This window comes from Eublepharis macularius, chromosome 4 (assembly GCF_028583425.1).
Source record: "Eublepharis macularius isolate TG4126 chromosome 4, MPM_Emac_v1.0, whole genome shotgun sequence".
NCBI lineage: Eukaryota > Metazoa > Chordata > Lepidosauria > Squamata > Eublepharidae > Eublepharis > Eublepharis macularius.
This window is the reverse complement of record NC_072793.1, coordinates 127482400-127502770: the sequence shown is the minus strand read 5'-3', so window position 1 is coordinate 127502770 and position 20371 is coordinate 127482400. Positions and strand designations below refer to the sequence as shown.

General features: G+C 44.1%; 1 protein-coding gene across 1 annotated transcript in view; it reads right to left on the bottom strand.

Annotated features, from left to right (window-relative positions):
* The window catches only part of PLXND1 (plexin D1), a 216653-nt gene extending 196619 nt beyond the window's left edge, over positions 1–20034 (bottom strand). The window contains exon 1 of the mRNA XM_054975821.1: positions 18387–20034. Coding sequence (XP_054831796.1) covers positions 18387–19811 — 1425 coding nt within the window. The 5' untranslated portion in view covers positions 19812–20034. The remainder of the gene's footprint in view (positions 1–18386) is intronic.
* Between the last annotated feature and the right edge of the window lie 337 nt (positions 20035–20371).

Genomic DNA, 20371 nt, shown 5'->3' with positions numbered 1-20371 from the left:
TAGGGGAGGGACCTCAGTCAATTCATTTCCTGCCTCAACTATGAGGAACATGGTTTTGAGGGAATGCTGAGTTCTCCTCAGTTTTCTCCCTAGGTATGTACCTGATTCCCATTTTCTTCTATTCCTTCTTTTCCTGGGACATGTGACCCTTCAAAAAAAAAAGGTGCCTTCAATTCCTTGTCACATTCTGCAGCAGATGAGATGACCCAGCAAGAAGATTTCGTTAATAGTTTTCTTAAAAAGCAACTTGGGGAGGACACTAACAAATCCCAACAAAAGAGGAAGCTTTCCCCACAAACTGGTTTAAGATCAGGCATGACTACAGTTCCTTCAGGAGCATACCTAGCACTGGCATCAGATTAATCGAAGGCAGGACAGGGGCCAGCACTGTGTCAGGAGTTAACATTGCCATGAGCAGGTGAAGCTCCTGTCATGGCCACCAAATTCAACTCCAGCTAATTAATGGAGTTTGGGTTGCCAGGTCCCTCTAGTCCCCTGCTGGGGGACTGGGATCCCGGCACTCAACCTACGTGGCGTCCAGCGTCCCTTCTCGCACGCGCATTCCTGTAGTGTGTGATGATGTCACTTCTGGGAATCCCAATATGGCCTGAAATGGACCTGTTGCGGGGCATGGGGGTGCACCATGCCGGGGCGCGGGGGCACGCTGTGCCACCGGGAGGTGCCCCGGGGGGCATGCACAACCGCTGGTCAGGTGGGTCAGGGGGGAGGAGGTGGGAACAAGGGATCCCCCGCCCCAGGTGGGGGATTGGCAGCCCTAACTGGAGAGGCCCACGAAAACTTTAGTCCCTGCCATTTTCCCCAAGGGGTTGTGATTGGCTCAAATTACTAGTTTTCACTAAGGTGTGTGCCCAGGGCACCTCAAAAAAAAGAAAGGGCCCTGCACTCCATGCCATGCTACTCTTCTTCCATTCCTTCTCTTTCAAAGGGCAATAGTAGACAACATAACTTTAAGAGTGGAACAAACCCCACCCACTTCCTCTCAATTGCAGCAGGATTCTCAGTTGGCTCCTTCTAGCAATACAGGTTCCTCCTGTTCCAATAAGGCAGCCAGAAAGCAGGAGTGTTCTACTGAGAGAGAAATCCCAAGTAAGTCTACTCAGAATCATACTCAAGTCTGCTCAGTGAGGCTTATTCCCAGGAAAGTGGCTTTAGGATTGCATTGTAAAGCTCCTCTTTTGAAACCCAGATGCTGATGAGTTGTTTCCCTGGCTGAATCTGAGGTGTCAGACCTCAGATTACATAAAGAGGAGAGTGAATGGTTGGATGCTGTAATATTGGGGCAGCTGACTTTTTATGTGGATTTTCAACCCTTAGTCTATAGAGCCTTGCAAATACTGGAATCACATCAGCAGACTCAAGTGCCTCAAGATGAGGAAAGTCAAACCTGAAATATGTCCCTTCCCCCCATCTGAACCGCTGTCATGTCTCTGTATATCCATGCCATGTTTGTTTATTTGTTCTGTCACTGATGCCACAGTATACTGAATGTCTAATGTCTAACCTGCTGTATTCTTTCAGTAGCCATGCTATTTTCATATTATAACTGTTATTCCTCCAGCCAGGATGGGCCTCCTGTTATCTTACAGAACTATGCATTTCCGAGCTAGAAACGACCCTGGAGACTCCAAACGCTTGCCTTTGTTACTTTGCCCAGATGCTGGGAATTCAGTATTGTGTACTCACTGCTTAGCCATAGCTATAACGGGTTCTCACAGAACCAGTGTACCCCTGTGTGCCAAAACATAACCGTTGCTGGAACGCGGGAAAACTCAAGTATAATATTGACCTGTTGCTTTGAATTGTCACTTCTACCAAGCTCTATGATGGAGATCAGACCTGAACTGTAAAATCCTGAATAAAGCCTTTTCTATTGGAACCAATGTGTGTTCACTGGAGAGGGTCTGAGGGATCTACCTGCCAGGAACTGACAACTGCATATGCGCAGTGATGATATATCGCTGACACATTAAAAATTGTGTTCTCAGTCTTGTTATATGAAACAGTTATCAATAGCCATGGTTTTGATTCAAAATTTTCTTTTCCTCCAAAATCTTGATCTTGCAATCTTATCTAAGCAAACAGATCCATCTATGCAACTCACTCTGGAACTAAGAATTACAAATCATACATTTTAGAAAAAATGGCACTTTTTATTTATGTGATGTGAAAGTAATATTTATTGTGAACTAAAATGTCAGTAACATTAAAAAGCAACTTTTCTAAAAGCATAAGAATTATTGCTTTATTTTTATGTTTAAATAAGTATAGATTTTCACTTTCCTTTTTCTTGAAATTCAGTTAGAAATAAAAATGTAAAGTAAATCTCATGAGATCAGTTTCTGGATTAGTATAAATTAGCACTTCAAAGTAACACATTTCCTTTAAAAGCCAGTCCAGCTGAGAGGTTTGAGATTATTTGGACAGTACAAAAATGCTTCATCATATTCCCATGTGGATTTACATTTTACGTTGGGAACATTTTCTTGGTTTAGGTTCAATTTCCAAACCCAAATGTACTTATATTGAAAATGTCTATATAATTTACCAGACCAATGCACATTACTTAACAACTCATTATTGTAAAAGTCACTATTGGCTACTCAGTCACTGAACCACAAAACACCATTCTAAATACTAGGCAAGGCCTGACAGCAAACCACAAGAGCCAACAAATTCAGAGATGATACTAAAATTCACTCAGTGTCACATGCCGTTCCCTTTAACCATTTAGTATCAAAAACACCATTCTGAAACTAAATCCAAATGGGAAAGTTTACTAACATTTTTGTTTCAACTTAGTTCTCTCATTTAGGATAAGGATATACCTTTACTTAAGTAATGTATATTCTACTCAACAGAAGGAATATTAATCTGTTAGATTATGGCAGTCAAAACAAACTGCCATCTGATTAGCTACAAACCCCAGATACATCCCGAATTGCAAACAATTGCTCATGGGACAGATTGCTCATGGGATAGATACTGATGTTCAACACCACCACAAGTAATTCATCACAGTCTGGTATGAGCAACATGGTATCAGAAGTGACATCAATACTAGATCCATTGTATACCTTCTTAAACAAAAGATGGTGTGCAATGTTTATTTCCTTCACTGTTCTACTGGTTTGTGTAAGATTTAAGGGCTCTTTAAATCTTTCATGCAGGACTATCCATGTGGGGCTATTGTGCAGCTGGGACAATGTTTATATGACACAAGTACATGGGCAAAAGTCAATCACATGAACTTTTTCGCACTACCCCCCACCCAGCAATTCCAAGCAGAGAGCCAAGGCTATAATCTGAATCCAAGTTAGCAAGCTCTGCCTATGTGACTGAGAAATTTAAACATTACCCCCCAGAAGCCACACACATAAAGGCAGTTCATCACACTGCCACACTATATTGCCCCTTGCTTAATGCAATTTTCAGGTTGTCCTCTCTCTCTTGTGTAATATCTTATCTCTCTGGCAAACAAGGCTAAGCAGCAGCATTACCCCAATATTCCAACCAACAATTCACTCTAATTTCAATCAATTTATTTGCAAACATAAATCAAGCATAGATAAAATGTTTTCCTGAAAACGTACAACAAAGAATAATGTTTTTTAAAGGTTATCATGAAGTTCAACCCTCTATTCATTATTCATTTTCTATCAGTAGGCAAATTGTGCCTACTGTGGTTTTTAACTTCTACTTTACCTTAAAACAAACCAACTATTCTCAGTGGAGTCACTGTGGAGTAAGTTTCCCAGTTTCTGTATGACTCCAATTGTAAAATAAGTTGAACAACATCCCTCTATGTGACTGATATATTGAGAATCAGACGTAATTGGTGGTGATTACGGTTTATGGAATAATCTCAATAAATAACCTCAATAAATGAGGATTGTTATTAATATTTATTCATTGCTACAAGAATATGGTATTTTATAGAGGCAAATGCACAAGCATTTGCAATCTTGGTCTGCAGTCTTGCCTCCAATTATACATGCAGAATGAGTTATTGAGTACTGAATATTGGCATATCTATACCACATACTTAATTTAGTTTAACCATCTCTCACTCTCTAACTGTACTTCTGTGAGGTAGACTACAGATTTCTCACCAAAATCTTACTGCATGCTGACCAAACTACAGTTCCCATATATTCCATTCTTTGGATATGCCATTAGAGGGCATTTTCAAAATTGAGATATCCACAAAGCTCCTTCAAATGCTGCTTAACCAGCCTTGTGTGTAATTATAAAAGAATAATTAAATACATATAAGAAGTTGGATTTTTACATGTTTTCATTTCTTCTATAGAAGACAATTATTAACCCAACACTCAGGAGAGAAGCACTGAATAAAAGGAATAACTCCACTGATTTACAGTTTATATGAATACATTTTGCCAAAATTAGAAACACCAAATGTTTCAATTTGACTCCATGCACTAAGTGGAAACTATGAGAGAAGTCACTTGCTCCCTTATCTTTTAGGCCTAATCAGTAATCAACACATACTACAAAGTCATTATGTACCCCACAGGTCCTGTCAACAGACATGTTCTTGGAATTCCGGGCTTGGAACATAATCCCTTATGTGTGAACTGGCCCCATTTAAATCAGGATTGCAGCATGCAGAGAGAGGAGCCTTAACCCTTCCCCCTGTACCATTTTTCTAACCTGAAACTGCCCCAAATTTGACCCACCAGGGAAACTTAACTGTACTGATGAAAAAAGCCATTCCTGATCTACTTTGACTGCTCCCTTCCCCTCCTGGGAAAACAAACAGGTTTCTCACATTTTTATTATCAGCTGGGCTCACTCATTTGCTTTTTTCTTGTCACGTAGAACACTGTGTGAGCTGAATGCCCCTACTGCATGCTGGCTGGCTGGCATTGTTTGGGGTCAGTATATTAGCTCTCTATTTTTGCTGCCTTGAATCCCTATGAAGAGGAACTAAACTACGCTGGGAGCTTCGTTCCTTCTCTCTCCTGTAACATATATAGTCTAATGGGAAAATTGCCATTTTATTTTATTTCTGCTTTATCCTAAAATGATTTTGACGAAGAACTACTGGTCTTTTCAATTAACAACAAACCTACAGAGATGTTTTTCTTAAAAATGTATGCACTTAAATTGTGCGTCGGCAAAGAAAAACTTGGAAACTTACTAACTGCTGAAAAATGGCACATAATAGAAAGGCAGATAGACCCTTAACTACAATTCCATGACAGCTGCTGTGACAATATATTTTCCTGCTGTGCATTCAGAGCTGGAACATAAATGAATTAGAATATTTCATTGCCTCAAAGGTGAAAACCTATATAAGATACTTCAGTGCAAAGAATCACAACATTACAATACCCTATTTGCTGCAGAGCAGTTCAAGGAGTCAGAAATAAAAGCAGTTTGTTAGCTCACTGGTAATCATGATCACTAAGGAAAATTGGAATAAAAATGAAAAGCTCTCTTTTCAAATGGATAGCAGACAAAAGGGTTTCCAGTGAATCTGGTCACCATTTCTAAAAACTCAGAGTTCAAGTTAATGGGATGGAGGAAAAATATTAGGCAACAGAAAACAAAAATAGCTTACCCCACAAAGTGCATTACAAAATCTTCAATCCAAAATCATCAAAAGACTTTCAAAACATAATGCTCTTCACCCAGTGAAGCAGGCTTTGTAACAATAACATGGTTATTCTAACAGATCAGAGACCCAGAGCACGCAGAGAATGAGGTTTTTTTCTTTAAAAAAAGCCTTAAGTAGTACAAGTTGTAATCTTCAAAAATATTCCAGCTAACTTCAATATGTCTGCTGCTCTAAAGCAGATCACTTCTGCATCAAAGTCTAACTGCTTGATATTTTGCTCTGCTGTTCAAATGTAGCAGAGCACAATATCCAGAACAAAACTTGTGTAATGTGATGTAGAATGTTGAAGTAGAGTCTGGGAGACCTGAGTTCCAATTCCTATTCCACCATGAAACTTTCTTGGTCCTCCCAGCCAGTTTTTCTTTCTCAACCTAATCTACCTCAAAGTGTTGTTATAAGGATGAAATGGAGGAGGGGAAGAAGTATGTATGACATCCTCAGCTCCAAAGCTCTTCCTGCAGGGGTTGGCCTTGCTGGGAGCAAGGGGCAGAAGTAAGGGCCTTTTCTGAGGCTAGTTGTTAGGACCCTTTCTTTCTCTTGGGTAGATTTTGCCTTTACTCTTTCTCTTACACCCTCTGGGTAGATTGCTGCCACCAGGAATATTATATTTCAAGGTATTTTGTTTAAATTTCCCTTTTGTAACATGCCCAAGGGTCAGGCTTTTTCGTGGTACTATGTGGCCCTGAGGAAAGGAATAGGATATAGGAATGACTCTGGGATTTTTTTTTTAAGTAAACTTTTATTTTTATAAGAAGCGTATTGGTTTCATATTATTTCTAAAACTTGGTTTCAAAAGAGTAGTTCTCAATTCTTAAAGTTACTTTACTTAAACCCAATCACACAGATCTTCTCTCAGGCTTTACATACAGTTTGCCTGCTTTTGATATTAATTTCTCTCTCAATTACAAGTAAGGCCTTTTCTCAGGCGTACACAGCTTGCCTGCTTTCAGAGCAGAACCACAAGTGACAAAAGGCACAGATTGGACACTTGTCTGCTTCCCTCAAGTTTTGATGGGAAATGTAGGCAGCTTGGCGGAATGTTGGACAAGTGACAGTTGAAAAGTCCATTGGACAGCAGTCAGAGAGCGAAGCTGTGAGACCAGGATGCCTACGTTTCCCATCAAAACTTGAGGGAAGCAGACAAGTGTCCAATCTGTGCCTTTTGTCACTTGTGGTTCTGCTCTCATGACTGAATGTTCTTTCACAAACACACAGTTCATATTTCCACATAGGTTATATTTCTCTCAGACAACATAAACAAGCTCAGGCTGCACACAGCTTGCCTCGCTTGCCCTGACTCAATATTTCTCTCAGAACTGCTTTAAAATATTAAGGCTATACGGTACACAGCTTGCCTCTCTTGCCCTGACTGAATCTTTTTCTACACTCTCAAGTCTCAAACTGTATTCACTCCGCCCACACTCTCAGTCATCAACCGGATCATATCACTCACTCATCCCTCTCTTTCACCCCCACTCTTCGTCTGTACAACACCAAGCATTTAAAGACACATACATGCATTTACTTAAAATCATTACACTAGTAGAGAATGAAGAAGAAACAGAAAGATGAACAAGACCATTTCTGGTCCCTTGAGCCTCTGATGGCCCCTGGCCTCTGCAGAGCATTGCAAAGGCAGGGAAGAAACAGGAAAGGTGACTCTCCTGTCATCTCTGTTTACAATCCAACAGATTCTCTGTCCTATGCAATATATTGTCGTAGCTGCGGCAGCCTAAGCACTGGTCTACCACTGTAGTGTCACATACAAACCTTTGAAGCTGCCTGATACAGAACCAGACCATTAATTCATCTAGCTCAGTGCTGTCTACTCTGGCTGGCAAGGGCTCTACAGGTTCATAGGCAAAGGAAGGTCTTTTCCAATCATATGACCCAAGGTCCTGTAACCAGAGATTCAATCTGCAGCCTTCTACATGCAACTCATATTCTATGATCAAGTCACAGTCCTTCAGGTTGCCTACCCCTATTCATTACATTGCCTGGAAGTTACTGGAATGTTTATGCTGGGCACCATACTCAGGATAGACACAAGGCAACTCATAGTTCTCTATGGCATTCTGCAGTAGAAATCCATAAAGCTCCTGTAGAATAAATGATTTCTGAACTAAACGTATGTTGACTCATGATGCTGTTTCTATAAATTCATTTATTTATTTAGTACATGAGTACGACTCCACAACAGAGTTCACTGAGTGGTGCCATATACAAATAAAAAGACCAAGGGATAAAAAAGATGGAACATGCCCACCAAAAAGCTTAATTTAATTAAAAGCTATTTGAAATGAAAAGGTTTTACTTGTCACTTGAAAGTTAGGGAAAGTGCCAAGTGAGCCTCCCTGGCCAGGGAGTCCCAATGTGAAGGCTGAAGATCTTGTAGCCATCCACAACTCTTCAGATATCAGAGCACTCAAGGAAGACTCTTCCTGGATCATCTGAACAACAACTGTGCTTATATACTGCTCTTCTAGATAGATTAGAGACCCACTCAGAGTGGTGAACAAAGTCAGTGCATTAGTACATCAGCTATAGCAAGTTTTTTTTTACTCCAGAGGCAATCAATTTGTACCAGCTGCTTCAAAATTTTTAAGTCCAAAGTGATTTCACAACTATTGTATGGTATTCCGATCTGGATTAGGGCCTTTGACTGGGTCATCGAACACATTCAATTTAAATTTTTGCGAAAATTTCTGGGCCTACCGAAGTGTGTTCCATATGCAGTGATTTGCATAGAAACTGGTTTCATTTTAGTGGAAACAAGGGCCTGGCTTATGATGTTTAAATACTGGCTACAGTTACATTATAATTGTGACCCTGAGAGCTTTATGTATCAAATGCTTTCAGAGTCCAATGTGTCAAATTGGTCACCGTATATCATGGAAAAAATTAAAGGCATAGGTATATCTGTGGACTCACTGTCTATGTTAACATTAAATGCCGCATTTCAACAAATTAAGAGTAGGATGCTAGATATTGAGCGCCAGAAGTTATATAGCTGGGCTACTAAAACCTGCTCTCCCGAGCTTTGAAATTCCTCTCACTGTAGGGAGGATGGCTCCATATTTATCTTCCCTGCAGGTGCCACAACTTCGTAGAGCATTTTCTTTGGCCAGGTACAATGCTATGCCTTCGGCCATTCTACATGGCAGATTTAACAGGATAGCCTATTCAGCTAGATGCTGTTTATGTGAACAAAAATGTGCTGAGTCAATTACACACGTTCTTTTGCATTGTCATTTGTACGCTGGTATACGTCAAACATATTTAAAATCTGTTCTAGCTAGTACGATGGATTGCTCTGACTCGCTCAAAGTCTATAGACTGTTGAACGATTCCTTTCCTGATGTCACCGAGAAGGTGGCTAAGTTTCTCCATTCGGCTTTGAAGTTGCGTCAAAGGACATCACAGAAATAAGCTATAATTGTATTTATGTATTTGTGATGTAGTATCCTTCTAACTTTGTTTTTCTTCTTTTTGTAAGGGGATAACTTGAATTGTTGATATATGCCAATAAAGGCTAACTTGAACTTGAACAAAGTCAGTGTTATTACCCCCACAAAATAGCTGGGGAGCTACACATGGGAAAGAATACAGAAGAAGGTAGCATTCTGGCTGGAGTGGCTCTCCAGGTCTCAGGTAAAAGTCTCTCTCATCACCTAGGGCTAAAAAGGAGATGCTGAAGATTGAACCTGTAATCTTCTGCATGCAGAGCAGATGCTCTACCAAAGAGCACAGCCCCTGCCTCAATGTACTATAATGTGTGAAACATCTTACTACATTGTAATGGAGTTGCCCTAGTTTCAAATGTTGGGGGATGTTATTCTGATTAAAATGAGAAAGTATGGTCTTCCTCTCTCAAGGAGATCCTGTCACAAACTGTGTCTGCTACAACTGTTTCCCATATACTGTGTTTTTCCTCAACAACCTTACCTCCCACAACAGATGTGATGTTGCCAAGTAGGCCCCCTCTCCTGCTTTAAGGCCTGCCATGAACTGTGTTAAAGTTTCCTGCATTGCTGTTTCACTGCTGCTACACAAAGACTGCTTTGCACGTGTGTGTTCTGGTACACGTGTCAGTTTCCTGTCTGCTGTTTTATTACCTTGCTGCCGCTATAGACTGTGTAGTTCACTGACTCTACGTTTGGATAACTGCACAAAGGACTCTCTTTCTGGGCAACCCTGCCCAGACCTGTATCTGGACTTCCCAGTGTGTGTTTGGACTCTGTTACAAGTGTGCCCCGTGCCTGCATTGCCATCTGCCACGGACCGTGCCTGTTCCCTGCTTTGGACTGTGTTTTAAGTGCTGTTTCCCCTGCCTCCATGGAAGCCTGCCTCATATGGGCCCAAGCCGCTGCTAGCAGCCGGGCGCCTGCCGGGGAAACCTCCAGCGAGCCTGGCTAGGCGCTCCCTGGTCAGTTCCCGCCTGGAGCCTCCCGCGAGCCGGTCGCCGAGCTTGCCCTCGCTACCGGGCAGCCTGCAATCCAGCCCCAGCTATGCCCAGCCGGCATCCATGTTCTCAGGCAGCCAGAAGACCCTGGGAAGAAGACTGCTTTGGGAAGCCATTTCGGCGAAGCGGGCACACCACGTCCGCAGCGAGAGCCCCTCGCCCCGCTCTGCATATCTTAGGAGCCGCCCAGGAGAAGGAACTAAGTGCCGACCATCCCAAGTACTTAGAGAATGCATCTCAAAGAAACCTCCGCATTCCAGAAGCTGATGACATCAGGACAAGCCCTGTCCGCTGGAACATCCTTTCAGCCCACTTGGATTTCCCCCTCCCTCTTTTATCCCCTCTTCCTGAGGTGTCACTTATCACAATCTGATTACCAAAGTGGCCCATCCAAGCCATTCAGTAGCCCATTAGATCCTTTGTTTTAATCTGTGAGAACCACCAAGTACAGCACCAGCCTCAGGGTACGTTTTGGGGTATTTAAGCTGGTCTCCCAGACCACTAGGTGCTCAGGCCATTCCCTATCCAGACCTCCTTGCTGTCCGTCTGTGGTTCCAGTGCTGGCATTGGACCACCACCCTCGCTGCTGTGTCTCTGCTTCGCTCCAGGATAAGTGAGTATTCCCCCTATCATCGTTGGGAACCAGCTAATGCGAACGTCTCTGTATTTCCTACTCTGTATTTCCTAGATCTTGTGTGTTCCTTGTATGATTGTGCAAGTTAGGCTTACGCCACACTAAATACACGTGTTTGGAACTTATTTGTCGTCTGCCTCTTTTTCACTAGAGTGTCTGGGATCGGGACCTCCGTATACATAGGTTATGATCCGCGCTTAATATTAAGTTACAGACTGCTACAGCTAATTCCCCATTATAATAAAGAGCAGTTCTGGTAACAGTGAGTAGGGGTGTGCAGCAAAAAAAAAAAAAGTATTATTCAGATTCGAGTATCAGGAATAGCATAAATATTTGGTATTCCTGGTATTTGGGTCTGATTTAGTATTCAGATTTGATTTTATTCAGAAATTTCAACTATATTCAATCCATTATGCCCTATGAGGGAAACTATCTGGAGGGTAGGAGGGCCATTTTTCAAGCAAACACCACCGAAGTTGCAGGGAACCTAGTACTTCCTGTCCACGAAAGATCCTCTAGGAAGCCTTCAAAGGAGGGGGCAGGGGGAGGAAGCTGCTGAAACCTTTAAAATGCAATTCCTAGATATTCCCAAATATATCCGGGTAATTTGGTAATGCAAATATCAGTGTATCCAAATGTGCCAGATATATACAGATATACCCAAATAATTCTGAATATGTATTTTTCAGGTATATGTTTGGTATTCCTGAACTGAATCGCACACCCTTTAGTTGCTAGCAGTAAGTGTAGTGCAATAATAGGAATGCAATGGAGTGTCAAGACTGAGCTGCTCATTATTTTTTTTAAATGGTTAAAAGAAAAGAATGGAGCATTCCCATAGCCTCTCCTTGTTGAAACACAAACATGGCTCCAATTCTTGGTAGCGGATGTCCCTCCACTTTCCACAAAATCTTCAAGTTCAGCATTTGTATTCTAATATTATGATTCTTCCAGGTACTAAAAACAAGCTAAGGACTCTTGCATATGAAACTGTGTAATTGTCAAAGAATTTCTAATTGCTATGACAACTAGATGAGATACTGAGTTCTGCTCCTATATCTATTAAATTTTACGGGTGTTATTTTCAAAGGCCTCAGAGTAACATATATTCAGCTCCTAAACACATTGAATTGGAAATAGGTCCCATTAATATCCATGGAACCTACTTTCAAATAAATCTCTTAAGATACCAGCCTTTGGGCTCTAGGTTATAATGAAAAATGATGGGTCATATACTGTAAGAATGACCTTTGTGGAGCTTTAAAATATATCTGAACAAAACTAAATCACAAAAAGGTTGTACATGCACACAAATTTACTCTCATCCTACCACATTATATAAAACTTAATTAAACTGATCTTTCCTTCCTTCTTTTATCCAGGCTTTAGACCAGGGATACCCAACATGGTGCCCATGGTATAACTGTGCCTGCCATCAACTTTCCTGGTGCCTGCCAACTGTTTTTAGAAAGCGGTGGGGTCAAGCGGGGCTTTTGCAAAGCATGGCTTCTGATTGGCCATTGGAATATTGATGTGCTGTGCAGATTTTTAAAAACAATACATTGGAAGAAACTGCTCCAACAGCACAAAGATCTTAACTGTGTGACTGAAGGTAAACTGTAGCAGCCATTTTGTGGCTGGCTCTGTCGCCTGCAGCGGCCATCTTTTGGCAGCCATTTTGCTGCTGCACCCACCACACTGTGTCAGAATTCCAAATGTGCCTGCAGGCTCAAAAAGGCTGGGGAGTCCTGATTTAGACCAAGGCCAAACTACGCATGTGTAATTTTTCCCAGACTTTCTTTTTTTAAAACATAAACCGCTACAGGATTTCACTGGAAAAGCAGCAGAGGCAGGGACCTTTCCTTTCCCTCCTACTCAAAATTTCCCCAAGCCATTTTTGTTTTATCTACTATGAAAAAGACAGGTGCCCAAATCTTTTCCCCTGTCAGGATAAGGCTGAAGCATCATCTCATAACCACTTATCATAGCTCTACTCCCCACTGCAGCCTCACACAGATATTGTGTTTAAAACACAAAAGTTTAGGGAAAATTACATGTAATATGCAGTTTGGCCCTTAAGGTATGTTGCCACTTATGAGTGTGATGAGCACTGGAATGAATCAAATACAGTCCTCAGCTCACATCCATCCAATGCCAAAAGAAGAGGGTTATGTATTTAGTGGAAGAATAATTCCTGCCCAGTGATTGAAAGGGGTTTTTGACTCTGTGGAGTACCCTGGGTCTGGAGTAAAAGGAAAAGAGTGCTGTGTGTGGAAGTCTGTACACATAAGCTGTGAAGTGAAATCTCTGGAGGAACTTGGTTTTAAATAACTTAATTCTCTAACAACCAACCTCTCGCATCTAAGATCTGTAAATATTTGAAACTAAGCTTGAAGAAGACTATTGTGCCCAATGCTAGTGAAGTATTCTGATCAACAAACAAAAATTTACCTGTTTTCCTTTCCCTGTCTATCTACATACCAACCAAATTTGTTGAATAAATCTGCTGTTACCTTTTAGAACTTTTCTTAGCCTCGAATTCCATTTCATTTTAAAGGAGTGTGGGCCTCTGCTTTTCCTCTACTCAAACTTGGGCTGGGTAATAATCCAACTATATATATGTACTGGAAGTGTGGGACAACAGGAACTCTAAGTTACACCAAAATACGTGCTACCAAAAGCTTCCCAGACCCAGTAAACAACCTCATCAGTTTTGGAGGGGAAATATACTTACACAGTGGGTAGGGTTGCCAGGCCCCCTCAATCTCACGGCGGGGGGACAGGGGCCTGGCACTTACTTTTTGGGAGGGTGTGTGCGCGCAGAGCACGCGCGCCCCCACAGGCGCGATGATGTCACTTCGGGGTGATGTCATTGCACAGCCGGGCGCTGCAGAATGCGCCCGAAATGGGCCATTCTGCCACGGATCCGGCCCGGTTTTGAGGTGCTGCAGAGCACAGGAGTGTTCCTGCGCTCCGCAGCGCCTCAAAACAGGCCCAATCCGCAGCAGAATGGGCCCATTTTGGGCGCTGTGGAGTGCAGGAGTGTTCCTGCGCTCCGCAGCGGCTGAAAAATGGGCCCGATCCACAGGTAGAATGGGCCCATTTTGGGCACTGTAGAGTGCAGGAGTGCTCCTGCACTCTGCAGCTGCTGAAAATGGGCCCGATTTTGCCGTAGTTCGGGCCCGTTTTGAGCGCTGCAGAGCACTGGAGCACTCCTGTGCTCTGCAGAGGCCCCAATCCGGGCCCAAACAGGCCTGATCCCGGCAGCTGTGGTGTACAGGAGCGCGGCGTGCAGTGGGGGAGCGTGCAAGGAAGATGTGCGCCCCCCGCTGCTCCGGTAAGTGGGGGCAGGGTGTGGGGAGCAGGGGCGGGAGATCCCCCGCCTCTACCGGGGGTCTGGGATCCCTAAAAGTGGGGGAGCAGGGTCTGCTTGCACATTATAAGGGATAACCAAGGCTTTTTTTCAGGGGATACACACTGGTACTGAGTACCAGCACCTCTTGGATGTTCAGGACTTGGGCTAAGATGGGAGAAAATCATGACTATCAGCACCTCTCTTTTTTGGGGAAAAAAGCACTGGGGATAACTATCAACAAACTAAAAATATAAAAGGAAAGTATGCAGTACAATCAGTAAGGACGCTGTGTTTTCAGATTTTCCATTTCACAGCAGAATACTTCTCTACAGTGCCATTTGAACTCCCTTGAGTTTTTTTAACAGTTTGTAGCTTTGGTGTGAGAATTTTTACAAAATGCTGCCATGCCATTTTTTCTCAAATGCCCCTATTATATAGGGCTGCACCAAACACCCAAGGTGCTTTTTGAAATTTAGCCATTTGGACTTCTTCAGAATTAAAAAAAATGATAAGAAAAAAAATGATTAAGCAGTTCATGTGCACATATTCCTCAGGATCTTGCCTGTTCTCTTAGTTTTGTGCCTTCATTCCCAAACTGGTATAATGACAATTATCTATCTTATAGAGTATATTAAGGATATAATGTGCCTAAAGTTATGTAAGTTATTAATGCCTCATTATTACAGCTCTGACCACTACGCATCAAATTAGAGTTGCATGGCCTAGTATTTCAAGTAAAACTTTAAGCAGACTACCTCCTTCTTCTTCGGTACCTTTAAAATGTTGAAAGGAACTAGAGATCCAGTTCTGAAGGAGGATAAGCATCCAGGGCCTCAGTTCAGTTCAGCCATTGTTAACATCAAAACCTCTGTGGATATTCATTTCAGTGGGACATGTGACATGTGAGCATTTTCTTTCCTAAGGAGTTAACTGAAACACCAACCGAATTACCAGTTATTTTGGGTGGAGGACTCTCTGGCAGCTTAAAACCTGTGTATGAGAAAGTTCAACATACAGAAAGTGTATATATGAGTTATTGCACTGAGGGCAAAACCTTTAACACAGCATGGAATCTGCCATGCCAAATGCATTTTGGTTAACTGGGGAAAAGCTTTCTAACGATGTCAGTAGAAAGTAAAAAAAGGGGAGACCAAACTTTCATGGTCTATCTTGCCTGTTAAATCAAACAGATGTTTTATGATTCTAGTAGAAATGTGTTATCCATCTTTCTCAGAGAAGAAAACAAAGCAATCCTACTTTAAGTTGATTTTAAGTTTTGGGAATAGAATATAGGCACATTCAGCTGACATTAACATTTATGTGCACTTGGTAACAAATCATGACAATAGCAAACTTTCATTCTGAAAGCAGTAAAACAAGGCAGCCAGTGTCCCCTCTCTCTGAACTCTACACACTGAGCACTATCCCACTGTATGAGTATGCAGGGGAATGTGGGAACAGAACTACTGTAATGCAACACACATTCTTACAGCTTCCTTCCCTAACTGTCTGTGTGCGGAGAAAAAACCCCAAAGAGCAGACGGGGGAGGGCAGAACAAAACTGTGAGTCACCACTGGTTCACTTGGGACAGAAAACTTGGGAAGAAAGGCACTTCTTGATAAAGGAGAGGGTCAAATTCTTTGTCTATGTGTGCATGCATAACTACTGCACATTTGGCTTCACAGTAAACTGTAAAGAAATCCAATTCGTTTAACAGTGTATCCAAGGGTAGTAGGCAATACAGTACTGTATGAATATAAACCCTGTGGGGAAATATTACACCCGGACTCAGCACGTTTCTCCCATTCTTCTAGAAGAATGTTGCATTTTTGCAAGTATATCATGAATATTTAGCATGTACTTCTTAAGACAGACTTTTATTTCACCATGCGTGTGTATGCACGCGCATGCATGGTGAAATACACACAAGATACTGTATGGATCTAGAAGCCACTGTGGCTTTCCATTTGATGTTCCTGTGATGTACGTGAATTTGACTCAATTATTTTGGTATACAAGCAGATGCTCACTAAATGTGTAACATATGTCTTCTCAATTTACATTATGTAAATTAGCTTTCATCAGGAAACTTGCATCAAGAAACCTAGTAACAACTTTAATGTGCTCAAGTGGGAAAGTTACACTTATATTCCATTCTTCATGGAAAACAAATCAGAACTTTAGGATCTGTTCTCCCCTGCTGCAACTGTACCTCAGGAAGAACATGCCTCATTGCCTTGCACTCTTATCCCTTGGCCCCCCCTTACAGCAGGGCAGAATGAATGATCTTCTTATGATTCTGAGTTTATTTGATTTGGGGATATCCCTGACAATGCCATCCTTAGAAATCAATTGGCTTAAAAGGAAGCAACTTGGCTGAGGATGGCACTGTCAAACTCACTTTCCAGCAGGTATATTGTTGTGGTGGGGTCAGTGATAGCTTCAAGTATATGGAAGATCATCCAGTTTAGTTATTGGATTTCTTTTCACAGTGAAGGGAAGAAATGTATAGCTTAATGCTCACACCCAATCTCTACTCATGTACAGTTCTGGGGGCAGGGAGGGAAATATAATCTGAGCATGCTTTTAGCTTGATTTAATTAGAAATCAGAGATAAAGGTTGTAAACATAATCTTCATAAAGCATACTCCAACAAACATCTACAGTTCAGCTTTAAGAACCTGAACTCTAAGTATAACTATTACAAGAAGAAAGATCATGCATGGCATATGGTCAAGAAAACTTTTCTGTTAATTTAGGATGCAGAGTAAAACCTATAAAGGTTAGAGATCTGGGATTTAAATCAACCTTCAAAGCATATTTGGGCCCTACGTATTCAACTCATCAAGGATGCTGTCAGTAGATACAAAAAGGTCCTCTGTGAGAAACACCACAACAAAGAAAGTTCTGAATAATCAGCTAGAAAAGAGTGAGTTAATTAACGTCTTCTCAAAAAGTAAAACTTTCATATTGCTTTGGACATCCAAAATTCCCATGATTAAAATTTCTAAACTTTTAGAAGTTAATCAGATATGTATTACATCTAATGTTTGCACTGACTATCATGGGAATTTCGCCTGAGCAAGGTTCACAGAACCAGCATAGCAGAAAGTACAAAACATCGGCCAGTCACATCCAGTGAAGGTATACATGGCAGCATATTCTCCCAAAACACTATATTCAGAGTTAGCCTTGCTCAATTTTAAGAATGCTTCAGGGAGCATTAGAGAGGCTTCTCTTTTCCACCTTCTCACTCCCCCCCCCCAAATCCATACATTGCTCTTTGTCTAGTAATAGCACTTCTCACAGAATGTGGTTGTCTTAGGAGTCTGATTACAGACAATTGCACAATTCTTTAACACTCCTGATTTATCACAAGGATCTACCTCTTAAGGTTATAAGAACAGCCCTGCTAGATCAGACCAAATGTCCATCTTGTTCAACACTCTATTTCCAACACTGACCAGCCAGAAGTTTTGGGGAAGCCTATAAGCAGCTAGTGAAGGAAACAGCCATTTCTGTTCACTTCCTCACTTCTGCAACAGGTACTGAAAGGCATTTGGCTCTAAATGTGCCTCTAAATACCATTCTGTGGGTGTGGCTCAGAAGATTTCTAACAGCAGCGGATGCACACATTATCCATGAAGTTGTCTATTTCCCCATTAAAAATCACCTAAACCTGTGGTCATCCTCACATCTTGTGACAGCAAATTCTGTATATTAATCATGCGATGTGTGAGGAAGTACTTTCTATTGTCTGGCCAGAATGTACTGGTTTCCCACACCAGGCATAATTTGACAAACCTCAGTCATACTCTCTTTAGTCATCTTTTTTTCTAAACCAATAAAGACCCAAGGCTTTTAGCCTTTCCTCATAGGGATGGAGTGTCAACCACCTTTATTGTTCTTTCCAAGCCTTGTCTTATGATGGAAGCAGTCCTCAACATAACCCCTTCCATACTTGTAGTGTGCAAACTACAGAGGAATTCCAAAACAATCCACACACGTCAATTCACCACAAAACGTTCCAGCTTCAGGGCCTACCAAGAAGGCATGGCAGGCGGCACGCTTGCTTAGAGGATGGCTGCACTTACTGGCTTGCCCTCTGGGCATGGTCAGAGGCCCTCTCTTTACAGGCACTCACAAGTGTCAGCAGAACTTGAAGGAAGGAGATTGAAAGCGTGCGAAGGGGGGCTGAGATCCGCTCGAATGAGGCCCAAGAGAAGCCCCCAAGCGTAAGTGCTTCAGGCTCCTGTCCCTGCTCCTACTCACCTGGATTTTCCTCTTCTCGCAGGCAGGCCCTGTGCCTTGCACCACGCTGTCGAGCACCGTGACCAGCCCCGAATCCGGCGCCACGAAGCACGAATGCCGGGCCCTTCGGACGGCCTCCTCGATCTCCGAGAAGCGGAAGACGCAGAGCGCCGAGGGCTGAAGGCCCTGTCTCCCGCCGAGCCCCGGAAAGCCGGCGGGAGGAGCAGCCTTCTCGAAGACGCCGAAGAGCAGCTCCTCCAGAGGAGACGGCGAAGAGCCCCCCGCACCGGCCTGCAGGGCGGCGCTGGCGGGAAAGACCGATACCAGCCTGTTGAAGAGGTCGCCCCCTGCCGCCCCCGGCCCAGCCTTGCCGCACTGCAGCCCCATCTGAATGTAGGACTCGGTGAGCTTCTTAGTTTCCCCGCCACCGCTGCTGCCATTGAGGGTGGAGGCCTCGGCCGCGTCCCCCAAGCAGATGCGGGCCAGCAGGCTTTGCGAGTGGCTTTCCTTCTCCCGCGCGTTGGCCTCGCTGTTGAGGGCCAGGTAGGCGTAAGAGCCCGACGGGCGGCCCGGAGGGAGCAGGGCGCCTTTGGAAGGCCGTCCCTTCTCCCCCACGGGGCCGGGGCTCCCTCGGTGCAGGAAGGCGCGGACGAAGTTGAGGCGGTGGCGCTCCTTGGCGCCCTGCTTGATCTTGAAGATGTTGTCGTCGGAGGGGTTGATGTCGAAGGTGAAGAGGCGCGCTAGGTCGCCGCGGGCGTTGAGGGCGCGGATGGCGATCTCGGGCGTGTTCTCGAAGCGGTGGTCCTCCAGGTTCTGGTTGCGCGGGAAGAAGGGGCTGCCCCAACCCGTGTAGGTGGCCGCCACCAGCAGCCGCGTGTCCTGCCCCGGCTGCCGGAGCACCAGCCCGACGGTGGAGGCGTTGGCGTGGTTGGCGGCCACGTTGAGCATGCTGGGGAAGACCGTCACCGGGTCGCCGTCCCCGCCGGGCGGGAAGGCGACGGCCACCACGGAGATGTTGTCCATGCTGCGCAGCTGGCAGAAGCCCTGGTAGACCGAGCCGCACACAACCAGGATGCCCTGCTCCGGGTCCGGCTGCAACAGCTTGTTGTAGTTGTCGGTCGGCTTCTTGGCGTGCTCGCACGACGCCTGGGGCAGCTGCGGCGCGTGGCAAAGCGGGCTGTCCTCCTCCGGGCCCACCTGCTCCTCCACCTCCAGCGTCAGGTTGGGGCCCGAGAGCTGGTACAGCCGGTTGACGGCCGCCAGGTAGATCTTACCGCCCGACTGATCCAGCGCGAAGTTGTTGGTGGCGGTGGGAGAGACGAACTTGTGCTGCACTTCCAGCCCGCCGACCGGCGCGGGGAGCAGCAGGAGCGGGAAGAGAGCGAAGGCAAGGCGGCGATCCGGCGACAGCACCTGGTTAGCGCCTCTCCGATCCCGCGGAACCATCCTGCCTCCCGCGCTGCCGCTCTGCACAGAGCATGGGGCTCTTTTGGCAGACGGGGCTTGTGAAGTCACCCGAGGGGGAGGGATAAAACAAAAATAAATAAACGCGCGAAAGAGAGCCAGAGAGGAAGACCTGTTTCCTGCAGTGGGTCGAGCGCGCCTGGGCTCCAGTGGAACGCCAAGAGGGAAGTCCCGAGCCTTTGTTGCAAGCGATCGTCAGCCCTTTGCTTCCTCACTGGACCGGCCTCTCGAATGGGGTTAAAATTGCACGTCTGAGAAAAGCTGCGCCCTCCCCTAAGTCTGACAGCTCTCTCTCTCTCTCTCTCTCTCTCTCTCTCTCTCTCTCTCTCTCTCTCTCTCTCTCTCTCTCTCTCTGCCTGGGGACAAGCCGCCGCGCTCCCGACTTCTCCAACGTCCTTTCCCCCCTTTTGCACTACTCTTTTTTATTTAGGGTTTGTCATGTGAATATGATTAAGTTAAAGCCATTTCCCCAAAAGCTGGAAGGCGATCAAAAAGACAAAGCCGCCGAAAAGACAAAGCAGCAGCTCTTGATAGCAGTTTCT